This window comes from Odocoileus virginianus, chromosome X (genome assembly GCF_023699985.2).
Source record: "Odocoileus virginianus isolate 20LAN1187 ecotype Illinois chromosome X, Ovbor_1.2, whole genome shotgun sequence".
Classification (NCBI taxonomy): Eukaryota; Metazoa; Chordata; class Mammalia; order Artiodactyla; family Cervidae; genus Odocoileus; species Odocoileus virginianus.
Window position 1 is genome coordinate 52,984,456 of NC_069708.1, and position 14,514 is coordinate 52,998,969.

Genomic DNA, 14,514 nt, shown 5'->3' on the forward strand with positions numbered 1-14,514 from the left:
CATGGATTACTTACACACAGATGAACATGAGGGGGGAAATAAACAAGCCACTTAAATTTTGGTTAAGACAGTGAATATTCACTTGTTTTTGTGTTATAACAGCCCAATTTCCTATATCACAACTAATTTAAATTATTTATCATCATCATCACCACCATTAATACTGCCATTTACCAACACACAGAGAATCCAGTTTATGTTTCAGTCTACCAAAATTGCTAACAGAAAAGTTAGGAACTTGGTTATTAGATATTTTTAAGACTTTATTAAATAGATAAAAATCCTGGCAATCACATGTATATATCCAGGAAATGTAGAGAGTTGTGTATGAAATGAGCCAAGACTCTTCTTTCTGAGTCTCAGTTTCCTCATGTATAAGAGAGGAATTATTATGTGTTGAAACACATAATTTCTAAGGCTTCTTCCATTTATAAATGTTATGATTCTAACAGTCTATAGACTGTACTTCATTTTTCCTTGTTAGTCAAGGAAAGAAAGTGAGTTCTTGAACATGATGAGGGGAAAGCTACATTTAAGCCTGAATTATGGCTTCAAGAAGTTGACTGTTAATTTTTTTTAATGCTGTGGTAACAATATCTAACATGTGCACTCTCAACAATGATCCATTATATTCAGAGAAATCTATTTCTATTTTAACATAAGGGAGTATTGATTCAAAGTGGTGCTAAAGATGACTATCCTCTCTCTCCAATTCCTATACATTCTTCTCTTTTTTCCTCTTTCATAGGTAATATCTGAAGTGCACTTAGGCTCAATAGTTCCCAAGTTCATGGTTTTATGATCACTGCCTTGTCTTCTTCTTCTTCTCTACTATTCATAGTTTTCCCCTTTCATGTCAAATATCTTTCTTGCCAATGCAAAGTATATACAATGGAAGAAGAGAAAATGCTCCCTGGTTTTAACAGTGGGAGGTAGAATTGCTAGCCTCATGAAATTCCTTTAAATTCTTAATCTGTGATTAATCTATCATCACTACACTTAAAAGGAATAGAGCATTGACTCTCATTCCAGCATGTCTATCAAATCTAAAATTCTTTAAACTGAGAGTGGTTATAAAATGTTGCTAATGTAGTTGTGCCACAATATTGTTAGCCCAAAAGAGTAAGTTTCAACAGATATGAAGCCATTAGGAAAACATACTTAAATGAGAATACACTTGTGATTCCCATTGAAAGAATACATTTGTAAGTCAGGATAAAATAGATTGTGTCTCAAAAGGAGACAATAATCCAAATATCATTTACTTAAAATAGTAAAACTTTATTTTTATTTAGGTTTCACATACAATATAGGTTGATGGAGTGGAGGCTCTGTCCAAGGTAATCATTAAAAACCCAGGCTGAAGGAGGATCTATCTTAAAAAAGTGCTTCGACAATCACCAAAGAAAGATAATTGAGAGACTGAAGCTAAGCACTGTCAATTAAATTCTTCCACCAAGAAATGACATGTGTCACTTCTGCTCACATTTCAATGACCAAAGTAAGTCATGTTGGCCACACCTAGTTTCAGCTGGGCAGGAAAGTGCATTCCTACCATATGGCTAGAAGGACTGAAATATTTCTGACAGTCTTACTGCCTGCCACAGAGTGTAAGACTGTATATCATGTGACCGAGATTTCAGATTTAGTTAACTACTAGATATGTGAGCTTTTAACTCAATGGACTTCATTATCTTCCACACTGGTTTGTTATCAGGATCAAAGAAGTAATTGAAAATGAAAAGTATAAACCATTAATCAAATGTAATTTTTTAAATGAAGTCTTTGAAATAAATGCAGGAGTACAAGGCAAAGATTTGACCATTTTCATGAGTTCCATTCTAGATGTTTAGCTTTTCTTCACTTTATTTCCTAAGCACTTCCAGATTCTTAAAAGCCTATTAGGCCAGAGGAATTCAGAACATTAACTTAGAAATAAGGGAACAAATGAGTCCCCTCACTTGCCCTTAAGTTTGACTTGAGGCAAATGATTTTTACTTTAACAACTTGTTAGGTTGTAAGTTCAGGGTGACCTTCGGTTTTTCAAAAATTCTGTTTGGAGAAATGCTGAAAACTGGAATATAAGTTGCTAAGACTGATTTTTCAACTCTTGGGTCTTACCTTGGGTGGACTTGAGCTTGAAAAATGGAGACAATATAGTTAAGACCTTGAAGGAGGTTTAGTTTAGTTCCAAAGTAAACACTGCATGGAGAGTTAATGATTTCTACCAAAACACGGTACCTTTTAAATATGCCTCATTTTCAAATGGATGAAGTGAGACCCAAGAAGCCTCTCTGGGCTTGATAGAAAGAGCACTGGTGGGAAAATTCACAAGTTGTTCCCGGTTCCCTCTGTGTACACACAGAATGGATCAGGGACATACTGGTTCTTGCTAGGATGGAGGCTAAACAACTCATCTCCCAGGGTATGTTTCTAATGACCCTCTTCTAGGACAAACTTCCCAGCACCATCTCTGTTTCAAACCCCTGAGATTGTTCCGGGAACTTCTGAAACTCCTCTGGGGCCTGCTTTGCTTGGGGTAAAACACAGGCAAAAAAGTTGAGTAAGCAAAAAATGGATATGAACTTGAGCAAACTCCAGGAGATAGAGGAGGACAGGGAAGCCTGGCATAGTGCAGTTCATGGGGTCACAAAGAGTTGGACATGACAGAGACTGAACAACAACAACAACAACAAAGCAAACTGTCACAAAAGTTTCAGCAAAGATAAGTCAAAATATAAAGATGGTCATTTCTTGCACACAAAAGTCTGATTTCTGTATCAATGAATGGTTTTAATTCTGATAAAAATAGTATATGTCTAGACTGTTGGGAGATGAGGAAAGGAAGAGCTCAGATTAAGGAGTGTGGCACATTCATCAGGAGGGAGGTCTCCACAGTCTCTTGGCCCTCCTGGTCTGGCCTTTCCTTGTGATCTCTCGCCTCTTGGAAGAACTGAGACTATTACTTCCACTCGGGTTGTCACTAGGTGGCCAGGTAAGGGACAGAGGAGCATCAAGTGACCCCCAACTCTCTTCTTCCCTTCAGCCTGTGAAAAAAGTGAAGATGACTGGGTATGTACTCCAGTGTTGCCCAGTACAGCTCTATCTCACTCATCAGTCAGAAGCTGTGTGACAGAGGCCTGGCTAGAGACATGAACAGCTTTCTTCGTGTCCCCTGGTGTCAGTGATGCTGGCATTTGGGTCCATGTCCTGGAAGGAGCTCAGGTCTACCCATATCAGTGGATGCTTCTCACCAGTTTCAGGTAAAACTTTCACCTAATAAGTAGTGTGTTAGCACTGGAGCCTGGATAAGCTCCTTGGGGACTGGGAACCATTAGATGAAATATTCTTCCTTCTCCCTGCCCTTAGCTGAGTCATTCTCCATTAGGACAACACTGCTGGGCTTGCCACCTGCAGGTTCGTAGGTGACATAGCTGCCTTTGTTCTTGTACAGGTAAAAGAAGATCAAAATCACGACAGAGAGCAGGGTGAGGTGTTTTCCCAGCACCACTTGTTAAAGAGATTGTCTTTTCTCCATTGTATATCCTTGCCTCCTTTGTCAAAGATAAGGTGTCCATAGGTATGTGGATTTATCTCTGGGCTTTCTATTTTGTTCCATTGATCTATATTTCTCTCTTTGTGCCAGTAGCATGCTGTCTTGATGACTGTAGCTTTGTAGCATAGTCTAAAGTCAGGCAGGTTGATTGCTCCAGTTTCATTCTTCTTTCTCAAGATTGCATTGGCTATTTGAGGTTTTTTGTATATCCATACAAATTGTGAAATTATTTGTTCTAGTTCTGTGAAAAATGCCGTTGGTAGCTTGATAGTATGTATGTGTCCCTAGGTTTGAGGTGGGTCTCTTGTAGACAACATATATAGGGGCCTTGTTTTGTATCCATTCAACCAGTCCTTGTCTTTTGGTTGGGCCATTCAACCCATTTACATTTAAGGTAATTATTGATGAGTATGAGAAGGCAATGACAACCCACCCCAGCACTCTTGCCTGGAAAATCCCATGCACAGAGGAGCCTGGTAGGCTGCAGTCCATAGGGTCATGAAGAGTTGGACACGACTGAGTGACTTCCCTTTCACTTTTCACTTTCATGCACTGCGGATGGAAATGGCAACCCACTCCAGTGTTCTCGCCTGGAGAATCCCAGGGATGGAAGAGCCTGGTAGGCTGCCATCTATGGGGTCGCACAGGGTCAGACACGACTGAAGTGACTTAGCAGCAGTATGACCCCATTGCCATTTACTTTGTTGTTTTAGGTTCGAGTTTATAAACCTTTTCTATGTTTCCTGTCTAGAGAAAATCCTTTAGCATTTGTTGAAGAGCTGGTTTGGTGGTGCTGAATTCTCTCAGCTTTTGCTTGTCTGTAAAGTTTTTGATTTCTTCTTCATATGTGAATGAGATCCTTGCTGGGTACAGTAGTCTGGGTTGTAGGTTTTTCTGTTTCATCACTTTAAGTATGTCCTGCCATTCCCTTCTGGCCTGAAGAGTTTCTATTGAAAGATCAGGTGTTATCCTTATGGGAATCCCCTTGTGTGTTATTTGTTGTTTTTCCCTTGCTCCTTTTAATATTTGTTCTTTGTGTTTGATCTCAGAACCGAGAAAGCACTTAGGGACATGCAGAGTTAGCTGCCGAGGCCCCAAATGTAATTTTTAATTATCCATAATTCACTGATGAATTATTGTATCTAAAAATAGGGGCATGAATGCTTCTTCTGTAGACAGAGTGTAAAATCTCAATTTGTGGGAATCTGGAATGGCAATCAAATAACAGCAACCATTCAGCAATAAAATTACTCTTTATAAAAAGTAGATATACAATTATTTACTTGAAATGGTTTGGGATTTAACTCAAATGTTTTTACAAACACATATCAGTCACATAATATGCCAGGACAGCTTCACCTGAGTTTAATGACACCCCTCCCTTTTTCTGTCACCTGAACCAGTGGTATTTTGAGTTACCTAAAAAGGTGTCATCAGATTCTAATAAGAATGCTCAAAGGGATTTTAACTATATTCAGATTTTCCTTTCTTAAAGCAACAGCTTTAGTGAGATGTAACTCATATATGTGTTTCTCTTTTTAATAACTCTGTGCTATATGGCCCATTGAGTAGAGGCAGAGAATATCACAAAACCAAAATTAGAGGCATAGGGGATACTGCTTTAAAAAAAAAGGCAAAACAATGTTGTGACTGTTTTGTTTATGGTTGTTATTTTAATTTTTGTCTTTTTCTCTTTCTCTGTGTCTCTAAGTCTCTCTCTCTCTCTCTCTCTCTCTCTCTCTCTCACACACACACACACACACACACACAGAGTTTTGACAGTTTTATTATCTTCCCTTATTCTCCTATTCAAATTATTTTGATATGCCCTGGGGCCTGGTATCAGAGGGTAGCCTTTGTAAAATCTAACAAATGAGTGAAAGTGCTAAAGAGAAGTGACTCCATGAGTGTGACTTTCTGATTTTTTTTTTCTTTTTTAGGACTTTATCTTCCTTTTAATAAAACTCCCCACAAATCCCTGGATAAATGCCATAGGCTATAGATATTTAGCAAAAGTTCCCTGGGGAAAATGTATGAAATTTCTAATGCATTAATAATGTTACATTTTGCAAAGTCTGTAAAACTTTCCAGGCTGAGAAAATCCAAGATAAATTGACAAATGAGATTTTATATATCGGTCTTCCAGATTCACCCACAAATAATGGTATGGTAGAAGATACCAAATAATTCATAATGACACAATCCTTTGCAATCAAATTAATGATTCAAATGTAAATGAACTCTTAAGAAGAAGGGGAAAAATATAACCCATTACTCAGAGATGTATACCTTTGCTAAGATTCTACTTTATTTTGCTGGAAGTCCTCTCGTTCTTTTGTATTCTTGGCACAATTCTCCATTGGTTGTCTGACTCATCTCTAATCCTTAAAATATTCTGATTTTCGGCTAGAACTGTGGTTTACATTTGTGCACTGTTTGTGTATGAATGGTCCCTGCATGTATGTCAGAGTAAGGGGAATGCTCATGCCTTTCATAGTCCATGGACCTCAGATCTAAGCTACTTACCCCCATAAATCTACAGCATTAGCCTTAAGGGAGTGTTCTGCTCTGGTTTCATGCTTAGTGAAGTGTTTGATTCATCATTTTGCATCTCTCTATCTGTACCACTCTCCTCCATCCCCTTCTTTGTCTTGGATAGCTCATTTTATGTTTTAAGTTCTGGGTCATGGGTACATTTTTTCCCCCTAACAGGAGCTGGCCTTAAAGATTCAATTTTAAAAATACTTTCAAAATTGAAGTAAGCAATTTTCTCCCTCTCTCATCTCTGTCTTCATTTCTAGAGTTAATCAAATTAGACAATATCAAATATTTGCTGCACCCTTTCCCTCAATGCATATATACAGCCAGATCAATGGGAAAATAGTTCCTCCAGAAATGCCTGGGGCAAAATAGAAGGGCATTTGCAGAAGGGAGGCTTGGAGAGATCATTTAATCCAGGCCCCTGCCTTCAGGCTGCTGCCAAATTATTTAGGTCTCAGAATTATTGCAGCTCCCCTTGAAGATCTATCTAGTTTCCATCCAGGTGTTTCATTCTAGTCTGTTTCACTAAAATATCCAAAAACCATCTTCCTTATATCCCATTGAAACAGTTTTTAAAACTGTAATTTTATCCCACTTCCTTATTTATCCTTCTATATAGGTAGAAATCAAAGGTTTAAAAATCCCCTCTAAAAAAATATTTCTTATACACACAGACACTATTTTGGTCACCCTTCAAGTCACAACTTCTTAGGCTATGTGGGTTTTCGGATGTCCTTAATGTGTTGTGTTCTAGGTTTCTCAAACCTCTTTGAAAACTTCTTATCAAGAGATTCTCTGAGGTAAGAGTAGAAAGGCAGTCAATACTGAAAAAAAGGAAAAGTTAATAAAGAAGGAGAGCAGACAGCTTAGGAAGGCATATACTTTTCCAGCACTACCATTCCACAGTTCATCAAAATTGAAAACCTAGAAATCAACCCCTTCTCATTCTTCTCCTTCATGCCACATATACAGTTACCAAGTCTCGCCATTTCTATGCCTATCTCCAAAACCAAGCCCTTGACCCCTCTTTCACCATCACTTGCTAACTCACCCCCACCATATCCATCAACACACAAACAAGCCCTGTGTGTAGACTCAAGGTCTACCCTTCAACAGTTTGAATGAGCATCACTGCAACAGCTCTTAACCAGTCTATTTTCAGTTTGCCACCTAATTCATCTTCCAGACAATACCACAAAATTATATTACTAAAATGTCAATTTGAACATTATTTCTTCTGCTCTAAATCATTGGATGGTCACTACTACCTAAAAATGAAGTCTATTTTTTTTTAAAATTTTATTTTATTTATTTATTTATTTTTTTTTCCATTTATTTTTATTAGTTGGAGGCTAATTACTTTACATCATTACAGTAGTTTTTGTCATACATTGAAATGAATTAGCCATGGATTTACATGTATTCCCCATCCCAGTCCCCCCTCCCACCTCCCTCTCCAACCGATCCCTCTGGGTCTTCCCAGTGCACCAGGCCCGAGCACTTGTCTCATATATCCAACCTGGGCTGGTGATCTGTTTCACCCTAGATAATATACATGTTTCAATGCTGTTCTCTTGAAACATCCCACCCTCGCCTTCTCCCAGAGTCCACAAGTCTGTTCTATACATCTGAGTCTCTTTCCATACAGATGGCTAACAAACACATGAAAAGATGCTCAACATCACTCATTATCAGAGAAATGCAAATCAAAACCACAATGAGGTACCATTATACGCCAGTCAGGATGGCTGCTATCCAAAAGTCTACAAGCAATAAATGCTGGAGAGGGTGTGGAGAAAAGGGAACCCTCTTACACTGTTGGTGGGAATGCAAATTAGTACAGCCACTATGGAAAACAGTGTGGAGATTTCTTAAAAAGCTGGAAATAGAACTGCCATATGACCCAGCAATCCCACTTCTGGGCATACACACCAAGGAAACCAGATCTGAAAGAGACACATGCACCCCAATGTTCATCGCAGCACTGTTTATAATAGCCAGGACATGGAAGCAACCCAGATGCCCATCAGCAGACGAATGGATGAGGAAGCTGTGGTACATATACACCATGGAATATTACTCAGCCTTTAAAAAGAATTCATTTGAATCAGTTCTAATGAGATGGATGAAACTGGAGCCCATTATACAGAGCGAAGTAAGCCAGAAAGATAAAGACCATTACAGTATACTAACACATATATATGGACTTTAGAAAGATGGTAATGATAACCCTGTATGCAAAACAGAAAAAGTCTATTTTTTTAAATCTAATCATAGGAGGGCTCTATATGTGTTTAGTTTAGTTTACCTGTTTGGCTTCAATAAACTAACATTTCTCCATTCATACCATATGCCCCTCCATTGTACTGGGTAATTGTTTTTCCTTAAATAGGCTACATACTTTTATGCCTTTGTGCTTTTTTACTTATTGTTCTTCTCTCTCTAGAATATTATTTTTGTCATGCTCCTGATTTAACCTACTTAAACATTATCATCTCTGTGGAACAGGCTCCAATCTCCCAGACATAGTTTTTCATGTGTCTTTTTTTAACTCTTAACTCATAATTTTTCAACAATTTATTTTTATCTATAACTCTGCTACTATATTGAGAGGGACTCTATCTCATTCACTTTGTATTTTCTTTTTTTTTTTTTTCAATGCCTGGTATAGTGTCTACTCTAGATTTAGTTCTCTGAAGACTTTTTAGGATGGGTAAATGGATGAAAATGAGGATAAAGAAAGGGAGCTGTGATAGACAGATGGTCAAACTGGAGGACATCCCATAGTGGTTATCTATACCTTTGTTTGGAAGGTTGGCTTATGTCAGTTTGAGAAATAGGGAACTTGAGTTTTTGAAGTTGGGTCCCCTGGATGAGTAGCTAGCTAGCCAAAGGCAGAAATTCAAAGGTATTTAAAAGCTGTGGCTAAGAATCATAATATGAGAGATGGCTATTTGCAGACACCCATTTCTGGGGCCCTTCTTCCTGTCCCACTACTTACAAGCAACCTGCCCTCTGGAGCTTCATACTAGACTTAGATGCCAGGCTCTTCCTAGGTTGCTGACATTAAGAATATACATGTTCCAGTTGTGGAGTTGGCAGGGGTTTTATTTCTGTGAGGAAACTTCTGTAAACAAAGTACTCTGTTTTGTTTTCCTCCCACCTGGCTTCCATCCATACCGGATTCCCCCCATCCCCCACCATTCCCACATGATGCACTACAAGCCAAGTTAGGATGGCAGCTCTCATTCTGAATCTGACATGACACTCTGAAGATCTTCACCAGTCAAATTACTCTCCATAGATTGCTTAATCTCTGGAACATGTTCCATAATCACATTTTTCTCCTCACTACATTTCATTGTCTCCTTTCTTTATCTCTTTGCTCCATTTCCTTTCCTTTGCTGACAGCAGGTGGTCAGTGGTGTCTTGGAAAGAGAACCTGGCAGCAATTTAAACTCAAAGCAACAGAAACTGTGATTCAGTTAACTATTATTTGCCAAGCATAGACTTTGATGGGAGATCGGGATTTTTCTTACTGACTGCATAGGTGGCCAGGACTGAGGGTAGAGGTGTAATGTGGGAAAGTGGTACAGAGACAAGCAATATCCAGATTTGCAACCTTTGTCAGTCCATCAAAAGCCAGCTTGATTCTTCCATACTGTTTACAAAATGAGACTAAAATTCCTGGAAATTATTGCCTCAGAATATTCATGGTTAAACTGGCACTGCACCCATTTTACAGATGATCACTGGTGAGAGGAGATGTCACCAAAATCCCTCATAGTAAAATTGAAAAATACACACCAGGATAGAATTCCCTGGTGTCTTCACCTTCAGGTCCTATGTACTTGCTGAAATCTCCTTGAAGTCAACTTCATTCAAAATTTATTTATATTAAATTTTCAATTCTAGCTCCATCTTCAACAAAAATTAGTTTATAAGCCCATTGTCTGGCTCTGTAGAGGCAAAGGTGAATTTCAATGGATTCTCAGTTCCCTGGGTATATTCTCAAATGAACTACATTTTCATTTTAAAATACCAATTTTCTCAACACCTAATGAATTCACAAATATCTAGTTCTCAAGGATGTGTAATGAATCCTAGAAAGATTTTAGGAAGCAATAGCCACTGGCATAGCATTTTACAGCTGAAAAAAAATGGAGGCTTAAAAGAGTTACCTGAAGAATACAAATGATAGAACCTAGTTTCCCACACTGGGCCTCCTTCAGCTTCCCTTTTTGGGGAGCCACCTAAGTCTCCATTAAAGATAGAACAGGTAAGTCTCTTTGCTGTTTTATTTGTCTAATATTCAGCAAAAATCAAAGCTTTTGACTGTGTGTGGGCAAAGAAAGGGAGGGAAAAGAAAGGCAAGGTGAGGCAGAGCAGGCATCGGGTCAGAAGTAGTCTTGCTGCTTGCCCAGAATAATGAATGGGTGAGTTGGCCCCATGCCACAAGTGATCTGACCACATCCTGGCTTCTCCATACCACATAAAGACTATGACATAAGACAGGCAGTGCTCCACTTGGCTTTCTTTTCTAACACTTCACATCAGCCTATTATTTTGACATTCCCACAGTGTTACTACTGTACTATTAGAAAGGGAAAATTGGCAGGCAATGCTTATCTAAAGTTATTTAATTAAAGCTGACAGCTTTAAAATGTGCTTCTGAAGGGGACAAAGATAGATTTCAAATAACTATGTGCTAGTCCTCAAATAAGCAATGGGTCTTAGATTTTTCTCCACGGCTTTACCAAGTTTACACGCCATGTTTTTCTGGAGCACCTGGTTCAAAGACAGTAATAGTTAAGAAAATGATACACTGCCCAAGGGTTATTTGACATCTAAACACCAGGTCTAGGTGAGAAACTAGACATGTCAATTTTTTAAATCCCCAAATCATAGAAACTCTCAAGAATCCACCTAACTTGATATGAGAGAAGAGGTTGAAGATGAAGATGTCATTAAAAGTTCCTTAACCCACTGTCAACTCTGGCCTTCCAAACCTATTAAGTCATTATTTTGTTCTCTTTTTCACTTTGTCATTCATTATGTATTTCATTCTATTTCTTTGACTTTATTTTCTCTCAGGAGACAGTATGGTATATTAGAAACAGCATGGACTTTGGTAACAGACTAACCCAAATTTATAATCTTGTTCCTTTGTGTCTGTGAGACCTTGGGCAATTTGCTTACCCACTCTGTACTGCTATTTTGTCATTTGAAAAACAGGTATGCTTATAACTACCTCGTGGGTTTGTTGGAATGATTAAATAACATTATGAGTGAAATAGAAAGCTCTTGACTATTAGTAACTTTATTTCTGCTGTTCGTTCCCTGCTTTCTCTGTCAGGTATCATGCTTACTATGCTTCTTCTTGCAGAGTCTTGTTACTACCTCACAGGATTAATGGGCCAGTGTGCACATTGCTCAGCCTTCACACAGAATCCAGAATGCAAAGTATGACAGTGATTCCAAGCATGGGATTTGGGGTCAGATTGCTTCAGTTCAAACCCTAGCTCTGTTACTAGCCGTGTTTCCTTGGGCAAATTATTTAACTTCTTCCAGGCTTAATTTCTCTATTTGTAAAAGAAGAATAATACTCCTACTCCATAGGATTTCAGTGAATATGTAATGGGTTAATTCACATCTCAGGCCATAATAGGTGTTCAATAAATGCCTTGTTAAAAATCCATTGTTAAAAAAAATCAACTGCTATCTTCTCAGAGAAGCTTTCCTTGACAATGTATTAACAGTTATAGCCATTACTCTTATTCCCTTTTATCTCACCCTGTTTCATTTTTATTCTTAACAATTATAAATCTCTGACTAGATATATATTTATCTGTTTGTATATTTGCTTCTGTTTATCTTGTTCCCTGTCTAGCATTAGAACATTACGTCCATGAAAGCGAGCTCTTTTCTTTAATTCCCAACACCTAGAAGAGTACTTGGAACTTAGTTGGTAGTAGGTAAACATCCACTCACTGGATGAATGTATTCTACTTAAGGCATTTCAATAAGAGGAGACTCTCAGCTCTTTCAGGATAAGGCGGTCATAACCTGAGTGTGGGAGCCTTGCTATTCTCTATTGATCCTCCTCCTAGGAAGACCATCCTGAAAGCCAAGTTAAATCCTCTGGGTGACTGGAACACTTGATTACTTAAGTGAAGACATAAACTCCTGCTTACCTGGCAGCCTGTAATTAATTCACTAAGACATCTTGTATTTTATATGGCTTTTCAAAAAATATTCTGTTTCTTTAAAAAGCCATATAAAATACAAGATGTCTTAGTGAATTAATTACAGGCCTCTTTAAACTTTCTTCCAAGGTCATACAAATTGGGGGGGTGGTTATTACCTTAATAGGGTAATCCTGGATCTCAAATCCTGCCTTTTCCTTTTTAGTAGTATAGTGCCAAAGCATATATGACAGGTCAGTGAGAGTCAGAGCAAGTCTCTACACAGTGGGAGTGAGTAGCAAGGGAAGTTCAAGCCAAGTGGTTCCAGCCAAATGCCTCTAGACACCTGCATTGCCCATGTCTACTTGTAAATCATAGGAACATTGAAATGCGAATCTTCACTGTCAGCTTGGTTTCTACTTTAACCCTGAGATCTTCTGTTGATGTTATACCTGGCTAGGTGTTGTCTATTTGGTATTCATGACTCTTTTCCCTCTTCTGATGTGAATTTCTGCATTGTCCCCAAAGCCCGCCCTCTGCTTATTTCCACACAGCACTATTATTTTTAAGAAATAAACTGTAGCACATGTCAGGAGAGCAAAGGGGATTAGGCATTAGCTCAGGGAGACGCCTAAGCCATTGTGCAGTGGCAGAGTGAAGCACAGGCACGCTACCAAATTGTGAGAGGAAAAGCTTTGAGCCTTAGCATTACTCATATATGTTTTAGATGCATGACCTTCAAGTGGCAGTAATGAATATCACTTTTCCTGTTGATAAATATTGATTACTCTGTGCTAGTGGGAATCTGAAGTCCATTTGGATTTGATAACTACCAGCTGTGCCTTATTAAGTGGCTACATACCCCTCAACATGTTTGGATGCTTGGGTAACTTCTGTTGTTGCTGCTGCTGCTGCTGCATCGCTTCAGTCGTGTCTGACTCTGTGCGACCCCATAGACAGCAGCCCACCAGGCTCCCCGTCCCTGAGATTCTCCAGGCAAGAACACTGGAGTGGGTTGCCATTTCCTTCTCCAATGCATGAAAGTGAAAAGTGAAAGTGAAGACGCTCAGTCGTGTCCGGCTCTTAGCGACCCCATGGGCTGCAGCCCACCAGGCTCCTCCGTCCATGGGATTTTCCAGGCAAGAGTCCTGGAGTGGGGTGCCATCGCCTTCTCCAACTTTTGTTGTTACCCACCTACAAATTTTAGATTAGGGTTTTCAAAGCAAATATGGATCAAAGAAGATTTCTGCCAGCACTTCTTCACTTTAGACCTGATTTCAAAGGTAGAACTGAATTTTAATGGTTTGTGTAGGTGAGCCACGTACACTGTTATTTACTTGGCCACATCTTTATTAACTGTCAGCAACTATATCTCAGGGAGCATATGCTATAAGGGTGTCCCATCTGAGTACTGTAATACCCCATTCTAAGGGTCCATGCTGTGGGTCATTTTAGAGGTAAAACATTCTTCTGCTGACATTCTTCTGTAGAATAATATCTCTTTGTGGGTTTAAGACACCTGGTTTGGGGTTGATGGCTTCTTGGTCTCAAGTGAATTATGATGAACTAAATTCCATAATGTTGGAGATCAGCTGTGAAAATAAAAAGCACCTTACTTAGCACAGGCCTGAAAATAAATAAAACTTTGGGGCCCCAAGATGTGTACACTAGTGAAAACTGGGCCTTTTGCATCTAGACTCTATTTTTCATTTCTAATTCTGCTTCTCATGTTTGATTTCATGGAGGATAAGTTTATTGTAGGGTCTTTGCTTTATTTTCTTTTGGTGGTGGTAGTTGTTTTGTGATCACAACAGAATATGATAAGAGAAGGCAAAAGAAAGAATGGTAAAATGCCCATAAACAAGAGAGAGGGACAAAGTGGCATCTTTTTTTTTTTTTTTACAGGGTATCAAAAAAACATTTGGAAAAGTGAAGGTGTTTCTCTTTATAGAGTAGGATGGAGAATACAATGTCAGAGATTTGATTTTCAGGCAGTGTTCCCCATCAAATGTGTGATCCTCATAAAGTATTATGAACCCAGGAAGGTTTACCTTCATACTGAGAGTGTGACTGTCTTTCACCTTTTTTCCGCCCTCTGGAATTCATACTCCAACTTCCCTCTCTGAGCTTGACTTGGTCCTGATCTTTTCCTGTCAAAACCTGCTCATCTCCTTCATTTTCACTCAGCTGTAGATGACTAATAACAGTGTGGTATGTTCCCTCTCCTAGGAG

At 38.8% G+C, this 14,514-nt stretch overlaps 2 protein-coding genes across 3 annotated transcripts in view; both read right to left on the reverse strand.

The window, feature by feature from the left end:
• The window catches only part of IL1RAPL2 (interleukin 1 receptor accessory protein like 2), a 1,257,588-nt gene that overhangs the window by 195,863 nt on the left and 1,047,211 nt on the right, over nucleotides 1-14,514 (reverse strand). The gene's annotated exons all lie outside the window — the stretch shown is intronic.
• On the reverse strand, nucleotides 3,335-13,202 carry LOC110141161 (small cell adhesion glycoprotein-like). Its single transcript, XM_070461780.1, has 2 exons — nucleotides 13,145-13,202; nucleotides 3,335-3,510 (listed from the first exon to the last, which is right to left on the reverse strand). The coding sequence occupies exons 1-2, from the start codon at nucleotides 13,200-13,202 to the stop codon at nucleotides 3,335-3,337; spliced, it is 234 nt and encodes a 77-aa protein (XP_070317881.1).

What these genes read in the sequence shown, in the direction of transcription:
- LOC110141161 (XM_070461780.1), bottom strand. Translation starts at nt 13,202, where the DNA reads ATGCAGCAGCAGCAGCAGCAACAACAGAAGTTACCCAAGCATCCAAAC. An exon ending in GCATCCAAACATGTTGAGGG is followed by an intron (nt 3,511 to 13,144) that starts GTATGTAGCCAC and finishes CTCTTTAACAAG; the next exon opens with TGGTGCTGGGAAAACACCTC.